The following is a 22,476-nucleotide window of genomic DNA, read 5'->3' as shown; positions in this document are numbered from 1 at the left end:
AGGTCTGCACAGTTCTCGCACATCGTTTAACCGCCGCCCTCCATGATAGAAGTGACATTAGTGATTTTAAATTTGGGTTTTCCAACATTATCAGCACAGTAGACTGAGTTCACATTTAGGGGCTAAGCTCCAGCAGAAATGGCCCCAGGGTAGGGGGTTCCAGGAGCACTCAGAGCACTCTGGGAGACTGACATACAATGGACATAGTCAAAGTAATAGCCAACACATGGCCTGGGATTAACTTGCACTCCAGGACAGTGGACACTGGCAGGCATGCTGTGAAGAACAAGAGAGCAAAGGAAGGAGATGCTGTCTCAGGAACAGTACTTATAAATGGGGTTTCTCAGCAGAGGTAGCTGGACTGGAAACCTGAGCTGGCTATAGCCACCCCAATAATCAGGGGTGGGAAACTAAGGCGCTAAAGCAAGAAAGGAGACCATAGCATTGTCCAGTGGCTCAAAGGGTCCTCGCAGGGAGCCTCTGAGAGACACGTAGTCTGGTCAGAGACACTGGGTGAGTTGTATGACACACCCTTACCCAGAACCTGTTGGCTTCCAGGTCGCTGGCCCTAAAGCCCCATGGATTCAGGCAGTAACGACTGATGAGCAGGAAATCACCAGAGGTACCTGCAGACTGTCCAAAGATGGTTCTGTGGGCGGGCCGAGTCGTCTGCCGAATAACTCACCCAAGTGTGCAGCCAATATCTCTGTGCCTTCAGACACCAAGCACAGGGGAGTTACCGCTACACGGGCCTTATCTTTCTAATTACACAAACACATGTGCTAACTGTGGGCACTCTGCCAACACGCAAATCCTGTAAAGGGCCACTCTGAAATACCTAAGTGATTGTCCATCTGGCAGAGCATCTTGGGAATATTTTCATCCTTCTCATCATCCTCCTGGAGGACCGGAGACATATTCCAAATCACAACCTTCCCAGAGTCCTGCCCTGGAAGAAAAGGGGAAATGTCACTCAAATGTGTAATGGGTGGAAATCTGATGTCAGTAAGAACTGTTGACTATCAGAAGTCCTTGGCTCAGCTTTCATCAATCAGAGTAGACCAGAACTAAAGAAGATGGAATGTGAGCAGCTAATTTAAGTTATAGAGAAGATGAGGAAAAGCAAGTCCTCAGTGGGAACAAAGAAAGGACAAGTCATCATGAAAAGAATCCTGGACAAGTGATGAGGAGGCACTTGACTTCTAGTCTGCCCTTGGACAAAGATCCTCAGACGGCCATCATCCATGTAAAATGAGGCTAGACAAGTCACTGTCCCCAGGACTCCTTCAATCTGTGTGTGGACACTGTCTGGTGTTCCATGGCTAGCCCTGTAGCTGACTAGGCACCTAGAGGCCCACGTCTGAAATGTGTCCTGACCATAGGAACACAGGGCTCATCATCTTCTGGGAGGGCACCTGAGGAGGGGACTTTGGATGGCTAGGCCCAAATGCAGAAAACGTATCTATGTTTTACTCATGATTTTGTGAGGTGTGCTTCCCATGATTGATACCTCACAAAACTCTAGTCCCTCACTCAACTCTCTCAACAGTATATGCCTGGAAACAAATCCCCCAAAACGCACTGCAGTTGAGTCAATTCCGACTGACCGTGACCCCACAGGACAAGGTAGAACCATTCCCTAGGGTTTCCTAGTCCTTATGAAAGCAGACTGCCTCATCTTTCTCCTGCTAAGTGGCTGGTGGGTTTGAACCACCCACCTTGTGGTTAGCAGCACTAGGGCTCCTTCTGCCTGACAACAGGCATGCCAGAATGCCTACGAAGCATGCTTGGAATGACCTCTGGGCCAATATGTAAGGGTTAAGAGTGCTTGGAAACACCTCTTCCTGACTCACTACCTAAGGAAGGTAGTGAAGTGAGCCCCACTCTCTCCTCCCCCAGTTAGTCCAGATGCTCCGACAGTGAGTCTGTGAGCACCTCTGGGGTACAGCCCACAGAAGACAGGAAGGAGACAGTGCCCTCCCTGATCAGACTGCTCCCCAGCATTTCCCGCGGGGGTACACAGGAGTCTGCACACCCTGCCTCCCTGCAGTACCTGGCCTCAGGATCCGAACTCACTTCCTAGGCACTCCCTAGGCACTGTTCAGGCCAGAGGGAGACCCTGTTTTGGTGTGGAGATGATGTGGGGCTGGACTGTGCTACTCTGTGCCCCCATCTATCCATCTTGGTGTCCTGACCCAATAAATGACTTTCTCTTTCCAAACAGGATACGTTCTCACCATATTGCAGCAGATGCTGGATGAAGCACGCTGACAATACATCACATGGTGTGGACATTTTTACTTGCCTGCAGGGCACTTTCTTTTCAACTGAGCTGAATTCTGTGGAGTCCAGGAAATTAATGACTATGTGACTAATAATTATATCACAAACTAGTAAGTATTTCTATTTACAGCTAAACAAGTTAGCCAGGCAGTAGGGATGTGATGCATTCCTCAATTATACCAGGAACATACCTTGGCCTCCAGTTGCAAACTTGGTCCCGTCAGGGTGAATATCAACTGAGAAAATTGGCTTGCCTGGAAACAAAGGGAGAAAAGATCAAAATTGTTTTCATTCACTGAAGATCAGCAATTGACTCAAGAATATTAACATACTGGTTACCCTAGTAACATCAGTCCCTTTACCTAAGAAAATAAAACAAGAATTAAAAATCAGTTGCTGTCAAATCTGCCCCATGTATGTCAGAAAAAAACCAGCTCTCCAGAGGCTGATTTTTCAGAAGCAGACCAAACCTTTCTTATGACTTATCTCTGGGCAGACTTGTTGGTTTGCAGTTGAGTGCATTAACCATTTGACCCACCCAGGACATCAGCAACTGGTTTGAATTTGGGTTTAAGGATAAAGTGGTCCATCAGTTTCAGTTAAAGTATAAACTACTGAGAAGAGTCGTTAAGCAACATTAAAGAATTAAAAGCCCAAAAGTGGAACGAAGCATTCCAATGCTAAAATGAGATATCATCTCACACCAGCCTTAATTTGTTGTTAATTTGTCCGACTTAATTTGTCCGACTCATAGTGACCCTGCACAGGGTTCTCGAGGCTGTAAATCTTTACGGGAGCAGAACGCCTCATCTTTCTCCTGCGGAACTGCTGGTAGTTTCAAACTGCTGACAAAGTTCAAATAAACAAAACCACAAATGTTGACGAGGGTGTGGAGAGATTGGGATCCTCCTACATCGTATGTGGGACTCTAAAATGGTTCAACCACTGTGGAAAACAGTATGGCACTTCCACAAAAAGATGGAAATAGAAATATCACATGACCCAGCAATTCTATTTGGTGTATATCCACAAGATATGAGAGTCAAGAAACAAATAGATATACGCACACTGATGTTCATCTCAGCATTATCCACAATAGCAAAAAGATGGAGACAACCTAAATGCCCATCAGTGGAAGAATGGATAAACATTGGTACATACACACAAGGAATATTATGCAGCTTTGAAGAATAATGATGAATCTACGCATTAGATTTCCATCTAAAGGTTGGCAGTTCAAACCCACTAGCCACTCCTTGGAAACCTTATACAGGGTCATTATGAGTCAGAACTAACTTGATGCACTTGGCAACAACTAATGGTTCATGATCATGAACATTTCCTGTTCAATGGCTGCCTGAATGTTTTCCACGGTGAAGTATCTGTTCATGTCCTGTGCCCATTTTTAAACTGGGTTGTCTTCTTGCAGAAGTACTATACTTTTCTATAAGTTTTAGAGATAAGTCCCTTGTCTGATATGTCATTGCAAAATTTGTTTCCCTTTTATTCTTTGGACAAAATCTTTTGATACACTTAAATGTCTAATTTTTAGGCAGTCTCAGTCATCTATTTTGTCTTCTACTGTTTGTGTTTTTTTCATATTGAAGGATCCTGTTTTTTCATCCACTCTACTACCCTCTGTCTCTAGACTGGTGCATCTAATCCATTGAAATTCGGTATAATTACTGATAAGTATGAACTAACTGCAGTTATTTTGCTGCCTGTTTTTTTTGTGTGGTGCTATTGGTTTTTTTGTTTCACATATTTTTTTTCTGTGCTGAGTTTATTTTGTTTGTGCTTTTTCTTGTTAATTCCTCATTGTTTTATTGTTTACAAAATCTTCAGGGATTTCCCTTTTCTTGATTTGATATGAAAAAATATTGTTTCTTTGAGGTTACCCCGTAATTCATTAATTTTGTCTCCAGTTTGAAATAGCCTGTTCTATTTTGAAATTTATTTGACTTCTTCACCATTTGGAAGTTCTGAAACTACTTTTCCCTCTTTTTGCTTTGCAGTTGTCTTCATTATAAACTGATATCTCTGGTTCCCTGTTTTCAGTCTTGAAGGTTTCTTTGACTTTGGATATTTCTATACCTGGATTGAATTCTGGGTGGTGGTGTTATTTATTCTAATCTCTGGCTGTTGTCTCCTGTTGTTGGTTCTCAGTCCAAAGGGCTTCCTTTAGTATTTTTTTATAAAGTTGGCCTGGTTTTTTACAAATTCCATTAATTTCTATTTATCTGGAAATATTCTAATTGGTGTGGCATTGTGGGTTAATACGCTGAACTGCAAAGTCAGTTTAAACACAAGGTCAGTGGTTCAATCTCACCAGATGCTCCTTGGAAACCCTATGCAGGGTCACCATGGGTCAAAACCAACTCTATGGCACTTAACAACAACAACAACTACTTGAAGGACAGTTTTGTTGGGTACATAATTCTTAGTTGGCAACATTTTTCTTTCAGAGTTTTGTGTATTTCACCTCATCGACTTCTTGCCTGCATGATTTCTGCTGATAAATCAGAACTTAATCTTACTGGTTTTACTTTACAGGGAACATTTCACTTTTCCTGAGCTGCTTTCATGATTCTTTTCCTTGTCTTTGATTTTGAAGAGTTTGATTACGATATGTCTTGGTGATTGTCTTTTGTGGTCTATCCTGTTTGGGGTTTGTTCAGCTTCTTGAATGCTGTTAGGAAAATTTTCTTCCAACTGCTCTTTGGTTATCTTTTCTGTGCTTGTCTTTGCCTCCCCGTTATGGAATTCTAATCACCGGTAAGTTATTCCTTCTCATGTTATCACACATGAATCTTAGGCTTTCTTCAGATTTTTTTCATTTCGTTTTCTAACTGTCCTTCTAGCTTACTAGTATTAAGAGATTTATCTTCAAGCTAATTCAGGCTTTCATTGATTCAAATCTATTCCTTGTCCTTTCAAGGTATTGTTCATTTCTAAAATCTTAGTATTAATCTTTTAGATTTCTATTTGCAGGTTTTGATCACCTCCAATCCTTTATCTGTTTTGTTTCATTGCTCCTGTAGTGCTTTCCTGAATTCTTGTTTTCCTCAACCTTTCTGTCAATCATTTGGAGATACCTAAATATCATTCTGAAAGCAGAGAATATCAGAAAGATGTTTACCTGTGCTTTATTGACTATGCAAAGGCTTTCAATTGTATGGATCATGACAAGCTATGGACAGCATTGTGAAGCATGAGTATTCCAGACACTTAATTGTGCTCATGAGGAATCTGTACCTGGATCAAGAGGCAGTTGTTCAAACAGAGCATGGAAACACAGAATGGTTTAAAAGTAAGAAAGGTATGCGACAAGGTTGTATTATTTCACCATATTTATTCAACTTGTATGCTGAGCACATAATCCGAGAAGCTGAGTTCTATGAAGAAAAACTTGGCATCGGGATTGGAGGAAGACTCATTAAAAACCTGCGATATGTAGAAGATGCAACCTTGCTTGCTGAAAGTGAAGAGGACTTAAAACATTTACTGATGAAGATCAAAGAGCACAGCTTTCAGTATGGATTGCATCTCAAAGTAAAGAAAACAAAAATACTCACCACTGGACCAAGAAAAAACATTTTATCAATGGAGAAAAGATCGAAGTTGTCAAGGACTTCATTCTTCTTGGATCAACTATCAACACTCATGGAAGCAGAAGTCAAGAAATCAAACGATGTATTGCATTAGGCAAATCTGCTGCACAAGACCTTCTTAAAGCTTGAGGACTAAGGTTGCGCCTGACCCAAGCCATGGTATTTTCAATAACCTCATATGCATGCGAAAGCTGGACAGTGAATTAGGAAGACCGTAGAAGAACTGATGCTTTTGAGTTATGGTGTTGGAGGAGAATATTGAAAGTGCCATGGGCTGCCAAAAGAACCAACAGATTTGTGTTGGAAGAAGTGCAGCCAGAGTGCTCCTTGGAGGCCAGGATGGCCAAACTTCATTTCTCATACTTTGGACATATTGTCAGGAGAGACTAATCGCTGGAGAAGGATATCATGTTTGGTCAAGTGGAGGGTCAGAGAAAAAGAGGAAGACCCCCAGCGAGATGGATTGGCAAAGTAGCAGCATCAATATGCTTGAGTGTGGCAACAATTGTGAGGTTGGCCCAGGATCGGGCAAGTATTTTGTTCTGTTGTACATAGGGTCGCTATGAGCCTGTACCCACTCGATGGCACCTAATAAGAAATATCATTTTCTTATTTTTCAATTAACAATATCAATCAAATTTTTTCAGTTAGTTCTAATTATGCAATTAATTCTTATAACCAACTACCTACCAAATATCTTACCTGCTCATCTCCACAACAGATCTCCTGATATTCTCATCAAAACTTGCTTTACCTACAGTCAGCCACATCACAGTGAAAGTCAGTCCTGAGAGGAGATGCCAACAAGGCCCTGCACAACAGTCCTCTCCTGACTTACCTGACTTCCCTTCCTAACCTTAGTCAGCCTCTGGCCCAGCACAATGGCTTCTTCTCTTGCTCCCAGGATGCAACAAGCATGCTGCTTCCCAGAGGGTCCTGCATGGGCTCTTCCCTCTGTCTGTAAGCCTGTGCTCCCTGACATCAGGATCACTTCCTCCCTGGCCTCCCCCAGCATCATCCCTTTGTTGTTTTTTCAGCATCATTCCTTTGTTGAGATCCTCAAGTACCCTGATCCTGTTCCATTCCTTTCCTTTTAAAGCTTTTATTGTGAACTGGGTGAAGGCTTAAAGAGCGAATCATCAGTTTTATACTCAACAATTCCCATATATTGTTTCATCTCATTGATTGCCATTTTCTCAGTTAACATCATTTATCCCACTTCCTCCCTGTATTTAGTTTCCATTCCTCCTCCTTTGCTAGTAGAACTGAACTCTGTTCGCAGGGAAATGCTTCTATTTCTTTTCTTAGCAACTTCTTACAAACTATACAATTTACCGTATTTTTACATCTATCTAACCTGTCTGGATAAAGGAGCTCTGGTAGCGTAGTGGTTAAGAATCAGGCTGCGAACCTCAAGGTCAGCAGTTCGAAACTACCAGCTGTTCTGCGGGAGAAAGATGAAGCTTTCTTTCTGCTCCTGTAAAGATTTACAGCCTCGGAAACCCTGTACAGGGTCCCTATGAGTCGGAACGGACTCCATGGCACATAACAACAAATCCTGGCTGGATAAAGCCTTTAGTACGGGTTGTAGCTCAATGTAAAGAAAACAAAAATCCATAAACTTCATCAACAAATAACATCATGTTAAGTGGAGAAAAGAGTGAAGTCATCAGACTTCATTTTGCTTGGATCCACAATCAACACTCATGAAAGCAGCAGCCAAGAAACCAAACAATGTATATTGCATCAGGCAAATCTGCTGCACAAGACCTCTTTAAAGTATTGAAGAGCAAAGATATCAGTTTGAGGACTAAGATACACCTGACCCAAGACATGGCATCATGTGTGTGAAAGTTGGACAATAAATAAAGATCATATGTGAATTGATGCGTTTGAATTATGGTGTTGGATAAGCATATTAAAAATATCATGCACTGCCAGCACAAACAGATCTGTGTTGGAAGAAATACAGCCAGAATGTTCCTTAGAAGCCAGAAGGGTGAAACTTTGTCTTTCATACTTCAGACATGTTAATCAGGAGGAGCCAGTCCCTGAGAAGGACATCATGTTTGGTAAACTGGAGGTTCAGTGAAAAAGAGGTGGCAGCAGCAATGGGCTTAAGTTTAACAATTGTGAAGATTATGCAGGACAGGGCAGTGTTTTGTTCTGTTGTGCACAGGGTCACTATGAGTCAGAACTGACTGGACGGCACCTAACAACAATAACAAGCCTTCCCAAATCGACACAGTGGCTGCAACAATGGCTTAACGCTTAAATACAGCAAAGACTGTAAGGATGGTGCAGAACTGGGCAGTATTTTGTTCTGTTATACACAGGGGTCACTCTGAGTCAGAACTGACTTTAAGAGCACTTAACAACTATGCCCACCAGCATGCAGGCAGCAGTTTTCATTTGTTTTATTCACTAATCTATACCCAGTTCCTAGAACTGTGGCTTGGCATGCAGTAGGTGCTCCATCAGAATTCGCTGCTGTTGAAAGCCTGAAGCTGCCCAGAATTCAAACACACCTTCAGGGTCATCAGTGTCCCCACCTTTGGGGACTTCTTGATGACCTGTAGTGAGCACTCAGACTTTACCGGTCAGTGGCAGGCAGGAAGCACGTCCCAGGGCCACAGAGTCACCTGTGCTGCTCTAACGTCTTCAACCACTAAGGCATCTCCCATCTTTAGGAAGCAACACCACAATGACATCTCCTAAGTGTCAGGTGGCCAACAGTCTACATAGCACAGAAAGGAAGCTGTGGTGGCCATGCCACCATGTTGGTTTTTGTTATGAGGGAAAGGAGAAGTAAGTGAAGAGTGTGTCACCTGTAGACCATAATCCTTTCTGCAGCGTTCTGCCAACAAATCATCAGGAAAGTTCTTCATACCAATTTCCCCCTTCTAGTTTGGATACACCTGGATTTATAGAACACTCTTTAATTACAGAGATGTTCCTTAAACGTTTTATCTGTAAAATGGATATCCATAAATCAAATAGTCTCTTCCAGCTACTTCTATTAGGTTAGAGCTCAGTCCTCACAGGAGGGTGTGGTGAAAAGAGTTCCCTTCTGGGGCTTTAGTCCTAGTTTCTTGGGAAAAGTTTGAGTGATTTCTGCCTAAGACTTGAGAAGTTACCTAGTTTTCTGCCTCAGAGGGTTTGTTACTTTTGTAAGGTTGATTGGCATTTCCTGGGTAAGCTGTAAATCACTTGCAGCTTGATACTTTTTGTCTGGCCCTGGGCTGCAGCCTGCCTTGTGATGGGTATACACCTTGTAAGAATTGGTGAATAGACTGTGACTATGTAGGATAAAGCACGGGACCACAAGGTTGGCAGGTCAAACTCACCAGCCACACCTCTGAATCCCTGTACAGGTTGCTATGAGTCAGAACTGACTCAATGGCACTTAACAACAACTGTGCTTAATGGAGGATCTATGGCTTTCCAAGAGGATCTGTTTTGGGGATGGTCATACCTCAAAATTGATGTATGTAAGTGTATGTTTGTGTATTCAAGAAACCACCATAACAGAGGCTGCAAGAAGAGAAGCAGTGAGCAGTTGCAAGGAGGTAGCAGAAGGAAGCAATGAGTGAGAAGAGGCGAGGAGCCTGCTAAAGAGCTGTAACACCAGTCAAGGGCTGTAACACGGATAGCCAACAGGCCCAGAAGGGACCCTGAGGCAGAGTTGGTGGTGACAGATGGCGGGTCAAGAGAAGGCTCTCCTGAAGGGAGTCTGCACTAAAGAAGGAAGAGGTGTGCATCCCTCTTTGGGGGAGACTTCTAGACTTTACCTGCATGCTTCTTGTTGATCCCGATCCCATTTTGTGTCCTGTTTCTTTCTGAATAAACCACTTACTAATTATTAATCTGTGAGCTGTGTGTGGTCACTGCAATGGATTTTCAAACCCAGAATGGAGGAGAGTGCTGAGAGTGGGATGACTGGTATCAGAATTGGTAAAAAGGGAGAATGGTGGTATGTCTGACTTCCATCAGCTTTGGGCTGATCTGGATTCTCCTAATTACCACCCACACCCTGACAAGTCTGGGCACTACTCTACTACTCCCATTTCATAGAGGGAGAGCCCATTAGTTTAGCAATCCAGTTAACTAATACTATGTAAGTAAAAAAGAAGAGCAAATCATTTTAGCTTTCCAGTTATGTATGCAATGCATGATCTATGGGTGTATGTGTGTGTGGTGCTACAGTGATGGGATTTGCCTAATACGAGGAGCTTAAAAAATAAAACTGATGAAAAATGAAAGATAATGGGATTTCCCCACAAACTTTTCCAAGCATTGTCATATCTTACAATTATACGGATACTTTTATGATACTTCTGTGTACTAAAGAGTTTGTTCTTTTAAAACCAAAATAGAATAAACCAGTTACTATGTTACTGTTGGGTCAATTTTGGCTCATGGTGACATTGTTTCACGGCAAAACTGCACTCCAGAGGGTTTTCAATGGCTGTGATCTTTTGGAAGGAGCCTTGGTGGTGCAGTGAGCTGCTAACTAAAAGGTTGGTGGTTCCAACCCAACAGTTGCCCCACAGAAAAAGATATGGCTGTCTGTTAGTCAAAACCCCTGTGGGGCAGTTCTACTCTACTCTATAGGCTCACTACAAGTCAAAAAAGAAAAAGAGCCTCAGTAAGATGCACTGACTCAACAAGATACATCGACTCAGTGGTGACGGGTTTGGTTTATTTTGGGGTTATCTTCTTAAAGTATATCACTAAACCTTTCTTCCAGTGTGCCTCTGGGTAGATTCAAGTCACCAACATTTCAGTTCGTTGCTGTGATAGTTAAGGTTTTGAGTCAACTTGGCTGGGCCTGGATTCTTAGTACTTTGGCAGTTAAACCATAGTAATCCCCATCATGAGATCTAATATGGTACTACAATCTGCTATAGCGAGAACTGCCAATCAACTGAAATGAAATTTCCTCAGGAATGTGGACTGCAACATCTTTAATCTTTAGATAAAAAGGGCATGACATGAGCAGAGAGGGGGGACCTACTACTACCAAGAAAGAGCGTGGAGCACGCTGGACCTACGGTTCCAGCACTGTGAAGCTCCTAGATCCAGGAAAAGATTGATGTTAACACATAGGAGAGCTCTAAGGAATTCTGGGATTACAGATGCGGAAAGGAGTCAAGGACCTTTCTCCAGAGCTGACAAAGAGAGAAAGTCTTCCCCAGAGCTGACACTCTTAAATTTGAATTTCTAGCCTCCTAAACTGTGAGACCTGGTGTGGCGCTGTGGGCTAATGCGTCAGACTGCAAAGTTGTTTGAACTGCAAAGCCAGTGGTTCAAGCTCACCAGCTGCTCCTTGGAAACCCTATACAGGGTAGTTATGGGTCAGAATCAACTTGACGGCACTTCACAATAACAACAAAACTGTGAGAAAAAAAAATCTGTTTGTTCAAACCATCCATTTGTAGTATTTCTGTTGCAGGAGCACTGGAGAACTAAGACAGTGGCCATCAAATATAGTAACCCTATGTACAACAACGAAACTCTGCCCAGTCCTTTGCCATTCTCACAACCATTGCTGTGTGAGTCCACTCACTGTGTTGTAACCACTGTGACAAGGCATCTTACTGAAAGCCTTTCTCTTTATTGCTGACCCTATACTTTACCAACTTATGATGTCTTTTTCTGGGAATTGGTCTCTCCTGATAACATACCCAAAGTGTGTGAGAAGTCTTGCCTAGCATTTAACCATTTGCGCCACCCAAGAAGGCCTAAATGGACTGAAAGGTTACATTAAAAAAAAGTTTCTATAGTTAACGTGCATTTTCTATTTTTTTCCTAACTTGAAAATGCATTATTATTATTATTTTTTTTTTGAGGAGGCTATACTATGGTGAGACATGTAGTATTTAAAAAAACAAACACTTTTGTGAACTGAATGAAGATTTACAGAGTAGACCACCAGTTTTATATTCAACAAATTATATACATTGTTTTAACTATTAGAATCCCCTCCAAGTAACAAGTTATTCCACTTTCTGCCCTATGATTCTTATTTCCCTTCAATCTTCTTTTCCAACCCTTCTGAATTTTGTCCTTAGGTAAATGCTGTCCCTGTGATCTCAAAGGGCTAACCATTCCATGGCATGCATATCTTATTATTATTGTCTTCCCTATACACCTATTTACTACTTGGCTAGAAAACTGAACCACAGGGGTGAGTTTATTTCCTGATCTGAAGGGTTTCTCTACTCTCTCTGTCCAGTAAACCTTGCCTTAAAAAAATTTTTTTTTAAGTTTTTCGTTTTGTTCCACCTTTTTTCCCACTATACTCAGTATATACCTTCTAATGCAATCCTTATCAGAACAGCTAGTAGTGCAGCCAGGCACCAACTAGTTTTACATGTATTACTTTATTAAAACAAAAACAAAAACTGTGGGGTGTGTTATTTTTCCCATTTTACAAATTAAAAGCATCAAACTATAAAATACTTCATTATCAAGATCCAGACATAGTACCCCAAAGCAAAATCCTCAGGGATAGAACTATTAACTAGCAGTTCTCACTAGTCCACTACCTGTTCCTTTACAGTAGGTGGCGGACACAGTCCCAGTACATTCAGAATAAGGCAGGCAGAAAGGCAGCACTCCTAGAATGCACCTGTGGAAGGCCCTGTGCGGCTGGCGGGGCCTCACTTGGCCCCACCCGTCTACAACACAATTCATCTTCCCTCTCAAATCTGCTCCTTTCGTAGTCTTACTGATCTCATGGAAGTCTCCCTTCAGCTCTCTCTTATACCCCACATCCTATCCACATGACTCCCGTTTTACAATGCACCTATAGCCCAAGCATTCTTTCTAGGGGAGAGGCAAATATGCCACATCTTGGTTAGCAAGTGCCTTACACGTGCATCATTTGTCAAAATTCACTAAATTTTACATATAAGGGCTGTTTATCTTCCTATACAAAATAACCCAAAAAATGTTTTTATAGGTATCTCCTGCTTATCTAAAGCTCTCTTTATGCTACTTCACTTTTAGGAGAGACCTACATTAGTATCTATTTTCACTAATTGAAGAGAATTTTTACTTTTATGGAAAAAGGGAAAAGCAAAACTAGTCTCCAAGCATTCATTCTGCAAGAAGTGTTAGAGCGGGAGTGCGCACCCTGAGCACTGAGAGTGGCATCACCAAACTCCTTTCCTGGGAACCATGCATGTGGTATGATTTGTTAGGTTATTTTTTGGGCACTGTCGTTGTTGTTATTGAGTGCTGTAGAGTCGGTTCCAACTCATAGTGACCCTATATAGGGTTTCCAAGTAGTGGCTGGTGAGTTTGAACCACTAACCTTGTGGTTCAAACCAATTTCATGGTCCAGTGCTTTATCCCACGGCACCACACCATGACTCCATTTTTGGAGCTTGGGAACTTTAAAAAAACATTTCCCATTAGAATTAACAAAAATTGTTTCTTTTCTGTATGCCATTTCAGAATACAAAAGGTTTCATAGAAACACTACTTACAGAAAGCGGGGGAAACCTGTACATGTAGGAGTCACCTGGGTTACCATAAATAGTTAAACACTTGGCTAGTACAGGATACCTCGTTTTATTATGCTTCGTTTCACTGTGCTTTGCAGATATGGTGTTTTGTTGTTTTTTAAAACAAAAAAACACGTACCAGCTGTTCCATGGGAGAAAGATGAAGCTTCCTGCACCTATAAAGACTTACAGCCTTGGGAACCCTATACAGGGTGGCTGTGAGTTGGAACAAACTTCATGGCACATCAACCAACCAACCAACACACTAATAGTGTAAACAGAACTTTTATATATACTGCGAAACTAAAAAAAAGTATGTGACTGGCTTTACTGTGGTGGTCTGGAACCAAACCCACAGTAACTATGAGGTATTCCTGTAATCTTTGCTCAAACACTAGGTGTTCCTAAAGTAGCCCCACCCCTCCACTAGTGGTTCTGCTTTCCATCTTTCCCCACAGGCACTCTGCCTCCCACTCTTGGTCTTTTGCTATAGTTAATGTTTACCTTCTGTCTACCTAGTACTAAAGCTACAGTCCACACCTCCTCTTTTCTATGTATGCAGGCTGCTCCAGCAGAAACCCCCGTCCCAAACTCGCTGGCTACAACATCACATATAGTTCAACAGATACTGGCATACTGCTTAGTTAGCTACTGTTTTTGCAGCACTGTTAGTTCAACAGCTGGCACACAATACTCCAATTACTTAACCTACTGCCAGGGAGTTGATTCCAACTCATAGAGACCCTATAGGGCAGAGTAGAACTGCTCCCTAAGATTTCTGGGTGCAGACAGTCTCATCTTTCCCCTGAGGAGCAGCTGGTGAGTTTGAATTGACAGCCTTGAGGTTAGTAGTCCAATGCTTAACCCACTGCACCACCAGGAATCTTTCTTTTAAAATAAGGAGCACACAAAAGCAATCTGCTTTCTCTTTTAAATTATGTTGTTATTGTTATTGTTACTTGCTGATCAGTCCATTCAAACTCTTCCTATACAAAATTACCCAAAAAACGTTTTTTATACGTGTATAGCAGAACTGTGCTCTCCAAAAAAAGGTTTTTCAAGGCTGGAAACTCCCAGAAGTATATCACCAGGCCTGTCTTCCAAGGTGCCTTTGGGTGAGTTCAACCATCAAGCTTTCAGCTAGTTGTTGTTGTTGTTGTTAAGTGCCGTCGAGTCGGTTCCGACCCATAGCGACCCTGTACAGGGTTTCCGAGGGTGTAAATCCTTACGGGAGTAAAAAGCTTCATCTTTCTCCCGCGGAGCAGCTGGTAGTTTCGAACCGCTGACCTTAAGGTTCGCAGCCCGATTCGTAACCACTACGCTACCAGAGCTCCTGTAGTTGAGCACTTAACTGTGCCATCCAGAGGCTATAAAAATCCACTTTCGTTGGGTCGATTTTGACTCAGTGTCTCTGGGTAGTTCAGAGACACTGCTCCTTAAAGAGTTTCTGGGGATGTAAATCTTTACAGAAAGAGAGAGCTCCACCTTTCTCCTGAGGGTTGGCTGGTAGGTTTAAATCACCAACCTTGAAGTTAGCAGGACAAAGCTGAACCCACTGAACCACTAAGGTTCCTTGGCACACAGCAAACACTTGTTGTTCTTGAATGAATGCATGTGCTCAGTGCCTTCTGATGGAGGATTCAGCTGACCTGAAGTACACTACAATGAACATCTGCTACCACCTGTGCTGCTGGTCCCCCCCACAGCATCTCTGGTCAGGGCCATCTTCTTGTGATGGGGCCTATTCCAACTGACTTAATACATTTTTGCAGAAAGACAGTTCTAACAAGTCAGATGCTGCATTTTAAAACAATACATTTTGACTTAAATGTATTTGACTTAAGGAGTCCTGGTGTAGCACTACAGGATAAGCACTGGACCAAAATGTTGATTTGAACCACAGTAATGACACATAAGGAATAGCACTTGAATACTGTCAGACATAGTGCAGGAAAATGAGCCCCTCATGTTGGAAGGCGCTCAAAATACAACTGTGGAAGAGCTGCCTCCTCAAAGTAGAGTTGTTGATCTTGATGATGCGAATGGAGTAAAGCTTTTGGGGCATTAATTTGCTGATGGGTCACAATTTAAAATGAGATTTTAATAATTGGAACATGGAATGTAACAAGTATGAATGTAGGAAAATTGGAAGATGCCAAAAATGAAATGGAATGCATAAACATTGATATCCTAGGCATTAGTGAGCTAAAATGGACTGGTATTTGCTGTTCTGAATATGACAATAATATGGTTCACCATGCTGGAAATGACAAATTGAAGAGAAATGGTATCACATTCATCATCAAAAAGAACATTTCAAGATCCATCATGAAATATATGCTATCTGTGATAGGATAATATTCAGATGCTTACACCACTACCATTAATACCACTATTATTCAAAATTACATACCAACCACTAAAGCCAGTGATGATGAAATTGAGGAATTCTAGCGTACTGGTTACGAGTCAGGCTGCAAACCTTAAGGTCAGCGGTTCGAAACTACCAGCTGCTCCGCGGGAGAAAGATGAGGCTTTCTATTCCTGTAAAGATTTACACTCTCGGAAACCCTGTACAGGGTTGCTATGGGTCGGAACCGACTCAACGGCACTTAACAACAACAACAACCACCTTCTTCAGTCTGAAATTGATCAAACATACAATCAAGATGTATTGGTAATTACTGGTGATTGAAATGCAAAGGCTGGAAACAAAGAGGAAGGGTAAGTACTTGGAAAATTTGGCCTTGGTGATAGAAACAATGCTTGAGATGCTAAAGTAATTGGAAGAAAGGACAATATGAAAGAGCTGACCAGAAAATTTAATAAGGCAGATTGAGAAGACAAAGTATTATAATGAAATGTTCAAAGACCTAGAGTTAGAAAACCAAAAGGAAGGACACACAGCATGTTTCAAGCTGAAAGAATTGAAATAATTCAAGCCTTGACTTGCAATACTAAGGGAACCTGGTGTGGTGCGCTATGGGATAAAGCACTAAACCACAAGGTAGTGTAAACCACAAGGTTGGGGGTTCAAACTTACTCCTTGGACACCCTATACAGGGTCACTATGAATTGGAACCAATTCAACGGCACTTAACAACATACACAAAATCTGTTCAGTGCCGTTGAATTGGTTCCGACTCAAAGGGTTTCCTATGAGAGGCCTGAATCACCAATTTTGCAGCTCAAACTGCAATATATATCACACAGACACATACATAATTATAAAATCACATTTAAATAAAACTTTTTAAAGCCAGAGATAGCATGCTAAGCACACCTCTAGAGGAAGCTTCCAGGCCAGCAGTCCTTAGGTATTCTGAGTGACTACGGAACCAGCCAGGTGACAATATCACCCAAACAGCAGCAGACCCCTGTATAACAAACAAGATGTACCACATGGCTTCTGCAAGGTCTTTCTGATGAGAAAAGGGTGTCCAAGCCCCCCAGAGCAGAGGTGGCCAGCCTCCACATGGAGACCACCATCTGGAAAATGAAGAGTCAGCCTGGGCTCGATTGGAATTGATGTCACTCTCAATTCTCTAGTGTACTTTTGGGAAGGTCATCTCATGTCACCCAGCCTTGATTTCTATCTGCAAATGACTGCTATTGTTGGGTGCTGCCAAGTCAGTTCTGACTCAAAGCAACCCTATGCAGAAGAGAGTAAAATCCTGTCTAGTACTGGGCCAACCTTACAATCACTGTTATGCCTGAGTCCACTGTTGCAGCCACTGTCAGTCTTCCTTTTCTTTGCAGATCCTCTATCTGCAAGTGGTATTGCTATGGATTTCTTTCTGCTGTGTCACTGAGGACTCAGGAGTCATTGTGATTGTTGTTGTTAAGTGCTGTCAAGTTGGTTTCAACTCATAGTAACCCTGTGCAGGGTTTCCAAAGAGCGGCTGGCGAGTTTGAACTGCCGACCTTGTGGTCCTGTGCTTATCCTACAGCGCAACACCAGGGCATTTATTAATGTCTAAGACAAGTGCTGGAGTCCTGGTGTGGCGCTGAAGGTTAATGCGCTGGACTGCAAAGTCGGTTTGAACCAAAGGTTGGCGGTTCAAGCTCACCATGTGCTCCTCAGAAACCCTATACAGGGTCACTATGGGTCAAAACCAACTTGATGACACTTAACAACAACAACACAAAACAAGTGCTAAGATAGGTCAGTTTAGCAGTTTTAGGAACCAACTCCTCCCATCTTTCCTTCCTGTGCTCCCAGTCACACGCTGGGGCCACATGCAGACCCAGTGAAGTCCAGCAGACGAGGGATGGCCTAGTTAAGCAATCTCTCCTTACCTGAATCTCCCACCAGCCAATGCCTCCCCCACTCCCACCTCCCTGGCTAGCATGGCATTACGTGGCCACCACTCAACAATCCCTGGCACACCTATCCCACACTGGCATAGAGATGTCATGACTTGTCTCCTGCAGTATGGTCTGTGGAGAGGGCAGATAACTTTAATAAAAAATAAACAAAAAACCCCACACTGGGGTTCTGCTAGAAAGGACTACAGGGGGGCAGGCAGCTTACAATACCGGTTACACTCCCTTCTGCTATTTAATCTCTAGGCATCTCATAGCTGGTAGCACTGCTGACTCTGGCAGGAAGATAAAATGTGCTCACATCCATTTTTGGTCCCCAGGGCTCTTCTAAACCTGTTTCATGTGCTACACAGCTCTGTAGTCTACAGATGAACACCCTAGGCCAGCAGTACTTGGAAAGGAGCAGGAGGTATCCAGGCAGACACCTCTCTTTGGTCACTGAGAGAACACGAGATCAATGCAATGGCCACAGGAAACTAGGCTGAATGCTGCTCAGAGGTCTCATTAAGATACGTAACTACATTTCTGGTCATAACAGGGAAAGGTCTTTTCAACCATTTTTGGATTAAAAACGAATGTCGATAAAGGAGAGAAAATAACGTTAAGGTGTTTGTTTAGCGGATATTGAGTCCCCCATCCAGAACTTTCAATTATTGAGCAAGGTGTTTGTCCTGGAGCCGTCAAGAAAACTCCTAAGACTGAAACTCAAACGGAACACATGGATGGTTCTGTATACTCGATGGCAACCATCCTGGTTGATTTATGAGTGGATGGGGGGGTGGGGGGGGAAATTGCAGCAAAGACGACGTGGGCTGAGATTTGCCATATTCCATAGATGTCTGATGACTTTGGAATGAGAGTGAAAAAAGGATGGGCTGATGGGTTTGAAATTCAGGGTGATGTGTGAACTCTGGAGTTGAAAGACACTGACCTTGCTAAAGAAGAATGAAGCAGCCACCGGATCTGAAGAAGGGGCAGGTGTACAAGAACTCCCAGACTTGCGGACAGTACCTATCGGACCTAGTGTGGATAGCTTACAGATCAGAATTCAACTAGATGAAGATAAAGAAGTACGATACAGGCAGCAAGCAAGTGTAAATTGTTAAAACCTGATCAACTGGGCTCTTCATTGTGGATGAGGCTCCCCAAAATTCCAACCAAATAGGGAAGGATTATCCATATCAAGGATAAAGCATGTCTCCTTGGTACATGGGGCTGATAGGGATGGGCAAGTTAGATTTCAGCTACCAAAACCGGGGTGCTATAAAGATACAAAGTGGCTGACTTGAGGGTGCTTAGTGTCAGCACGTGGGGAGTAAGACAGAAACCCAACTGAATAATTTCCCTCCTGTCCAGATGGGTCTGGTAATAAGGGAGATAACAACTATGAATAATTGTTTTCAGCTCTAATGGCAATTGTCACAACTGTAAATGTATAAGCGGTGCAACTGAAAGGGGAAGCAGTTCATCTTTCATCTCAGGAACAGGGGACCCTAGGATCATCAAGAGGGAAGAACCTGAGAGGAGCAAGGGATCCTGACCAGAAAAGCGGCAACAAGAGAGATGGTGATGGAGGTGATGGCATAGAGAGACAGAGTAGCAGTGGATTATAGGCCTATGGACTGAGAAAGGCAGCATGCCTGTGGACAGGAGGTTGGCTTGCAAAATGTGCCCTTTGGACATTTAAACAAATATATATTTACAATGTGGTATGTGTACACCAAACAAAAGAAGAAAAGGTAACAGAGGTAAATACTGTTGGCTAAAGGTGCATGGAGAGTATTGTAATCATTAATTACAATGATCTGCTGAATATAAAAATGGTGATCTGTCCTGTAAGCCTTCACTCACTCAATACACAATAAGAGCTTTAAAAAAAAAACAAAAAAAAAAAACAGAATGTTGAACACAGTCCCAGCATATGGAAACAAAGGGACTCAAGAGAGTGGTGGATAGGGGCAGTTGCTGCCTGTGATAACAAGGTCCCATAAGCAGCTCTGGTTGTGTAGTGGTTACGAGTTGGGCTGCTAACCTCAAGGTCAGCAGTTCGATACTACCAGCGGTTCTGCGGGGAAGAAGATGAGGCTTTCTGCTCCCATAAAGATTTACAGCCTTGGAAACCCTGTACAGGGTTGCTATGGGTCAGAACAGACTCGACAGCACATAACAACAAGAACTCTGTGCAGTTTTCGTAGTGCACCTACCCTTGCTCATCTCCACCAGTCTTCACCCTCCTCCCTCACCAGCTCTCAGTAAGTCCCCAGGAACAGCCTTCTTTTCATGCCTCCAGGGCCTTCCTAAGGCACTGGCTGGATGTCCCATCCGGCTTCCTCAGCACCTTCAAGGTTCCACCTCCCACAGAAGCAAGCCCAGGCTTCTAACAAGGTGCTGGGACTTGTCACCTCTTGGCCCACCATCCTTCTTCACCTTTTCAGTTTCAATGGTAGTGTAGTGGTTACGAATCGGGCTGCGAACCTTAAGGTCAGCGGTTCGAAACTACCAGCCGCTCCGCGGGAGAAAGATGAGGCTTTCTACTCCCGTAAGGATTTACACCCTCGGAAACCCTGTACAGGGTCGCTATGGGTCGGACCCGACTCGATGGCACTTAACAACAACAACAATGATGTACTTTATGCCTTCTCTGAAATGCTGTCAACCCTCTGGGTCTCTGCTCCATATGTTCCACACACTGCAGGGCATTCTCTTCCTTTCACTACCATACAGCCATCATGTCTTAGTCCAATGATGCATCCCCAAACCAGAATGAGCTGGACATGAGCCCCTACCCAGCTCTGGTGTTTAGTGGGGTAGCTCTTTGTCTGTCCTGTATTTTGGAAATTGACCTGTATGTTCATCTTTCCCATAGCTTCCTGTACACAGGGTTAGCCTTATTCACTTCTCAACATTTGCAGAGCTGCTCATCAGCAGGACTGAGTGTTTGGTGCATAAATAAGTGAAAAACCCACATATGCATTATCCAGAGTCCCTGGATTATGCAAATATTTCACACACTTGGCTAGTAGCTGAAAGATTGTGGATTTGAGTCCATTGGAGGTGCCTCAGAAAAAAGGCCTGGGGATCTTCTAAAGATACCAGTCTTTGAAATCCCCACAAAACACAGTACTACTCTGACACACATAGGGTCACCATGGGTCAGTATTAACTCAATAGCAGCTGGCGTTGCAGTTATCCATGGCAAAATGCCACCCAGTTTTCCACTGAATTTCCTCTTCAGATGTACACTGGTTATTTTTGTAAATTTACCTACTGCCCTTAGACATAAGCCAGGGTAAGACACTGTGGATAGAGAACTATCATTTAGTGGGCCTTCATGAAGATCAGGTGAGGCAGATGTTGGCAGTTTCATGAAGACCAGATCAGGAAAAAAGATATGGAAATGCTCCATGCCATCTGTTTAGTCAGCAGAACCAGGATGCTAAGAAAAGGACTGTTCCCAAAGGAAAAAGCACCTTCTTACATTCAGATAATTTATAGTCTAGAAAATAAGCAACAATAAAGGTTTTCTTATCTAGAGCAAGGCCTCTCCGTCCCAGCGCTATTAACATGTTGAGCTAGATGATTCTCTTTTGTGGGGGGCTGTCCCAGGCAGTGTGAGAAGGAAAGGGCTATCTCCTAAGAAGGGAGGGGCCATCCCAGGCAGTGTAAGAAGGGTGGTGCTGCCTGCTTCTATATTCAGTCTTGGTTGCAGTGGCAGGTCTCCGGAAGTGGAGGGGCAGGTGACATGCTGGGCTGTGAATATGGCATGAAGAAGTCCCTAAAACCACCCAAGAAATGGAACAAATAAATGGATGAGGAAGACAAGCCTATCAAGCAAAAAAAAAAAAAGAGCAAAATAAACTAGAGTTAAAAGCAAGGGCTGTGGGCAAGGGTCCCCTGGCCACAGGTGGAATTTAGAAATCTGGCAAAAACAAGGTGTTTTTTGTGACTGTAGTGACGGTGACCCTTGATTCCATTACTATTTAAACATTTGGATTCCTTGTTAAAACAACTCTTGCCACCTATAGTTAGAAGGGAGTGTTGTCTTGGAGCATGTTGTCCATTTAAGAATAAATTTTTGTTAAAAAGAAGAAAAAGTAATCAAACAACAACTCATCTCCTTAGTTCAGCCACTCCTGTTCTCAGTTGTGTGGTCAGAGTAAACCCAGTGCAGAATTCTGCCTGAGCTGCTCTTGTGATTCCTGAAATTACAGCAACTCACTTGAAGAAGAAAAATAACAAAAAGACTGACAGTCTCAGAAACCCTACAATTGGGTTGTTATGAGTTAGAATTGACTTGAAGGCAGTGAATTTGGTCCTATGCAATGCTGGATGTATACCAGTATCCCTGGCCTCTACCCACTAGATGATAGTAGTGTATCCTTGCCTCAGTTGTGACAATCAAAAATGTCTCCAGAGACTGTCATCTGTTACGGAGGTGGGGGGCAGTTTCTGTTAAAGAAGCACCACTGAGGAGAGGCGGGGTTTGATGGCGACTAGGGCGGAGGTGCAGTGAACTTCGCCATCAGCAATGCCACAGAATACCAGGCAAAGCAGATCCAGGGCAGAGCTCCAAAACTCGGAACCACAGAGATAGGAATATTTAAGGTTTGAAGGCTTATAGCTAGTGGAACTTGAAGCAAGAGTAAGAAATCGTGTACTTTTGAATCTACCAGGCCACTCTGCAGCCGGAGCTAACAACTTGGGCAAAAACAAACAGCAAGACCAAGCGGGAGAGCAGACAC

The 22,476-nt window shown here is 43.0% G+C and overlaps 1 protein-coding gene across 1 annotated transcript in view; it reads right to left on the bottom strand.

The window, feature by feature from the left end:
• Window positions 1–22,476, bottom strand: part of LOC102815817 (protein HIRA-like) — a 121,200-nt gene that overhangs the window by 82,074 nt on the left and 16,650 nt on the right. Inside the window, exons 2-3 of the mRNA XM_006875850.1 lie at window positions 2,475–2,537; window positions 839–949 (exon numbers count right to left, since the gene is read on the bottom strand). Coding sequence (XP_006875912.1) covers window positions 839–949; window positions 2,475–2,537 — 174 coding nt within the window. The remainder of the gene's footprint in view (window positions 1–838; window positions 950–2,474; window positions 2,538–22,476) is intronic.

This window comes from Chrysochloris asiatica, unplaced genomic scaffold (genome assembly GCF_000296735.1).
Source record: "Chrysochloris asiatica unplaced genomic scaffold, ChrAsi1.0 scaffold00340, whole genome shotgun sequence".
Lineage (NCBI taxonomy): Eukaryota > Metazoa > Chordata > Mammalia > Afrosoricida > Chrysochloridae > Chrysochloris > Chrysochloris asiatica.
Note: the sequence above shows the minus strand (reverse complement) of the source record. Positions and strands in the feature narration are given on the sequence as shown.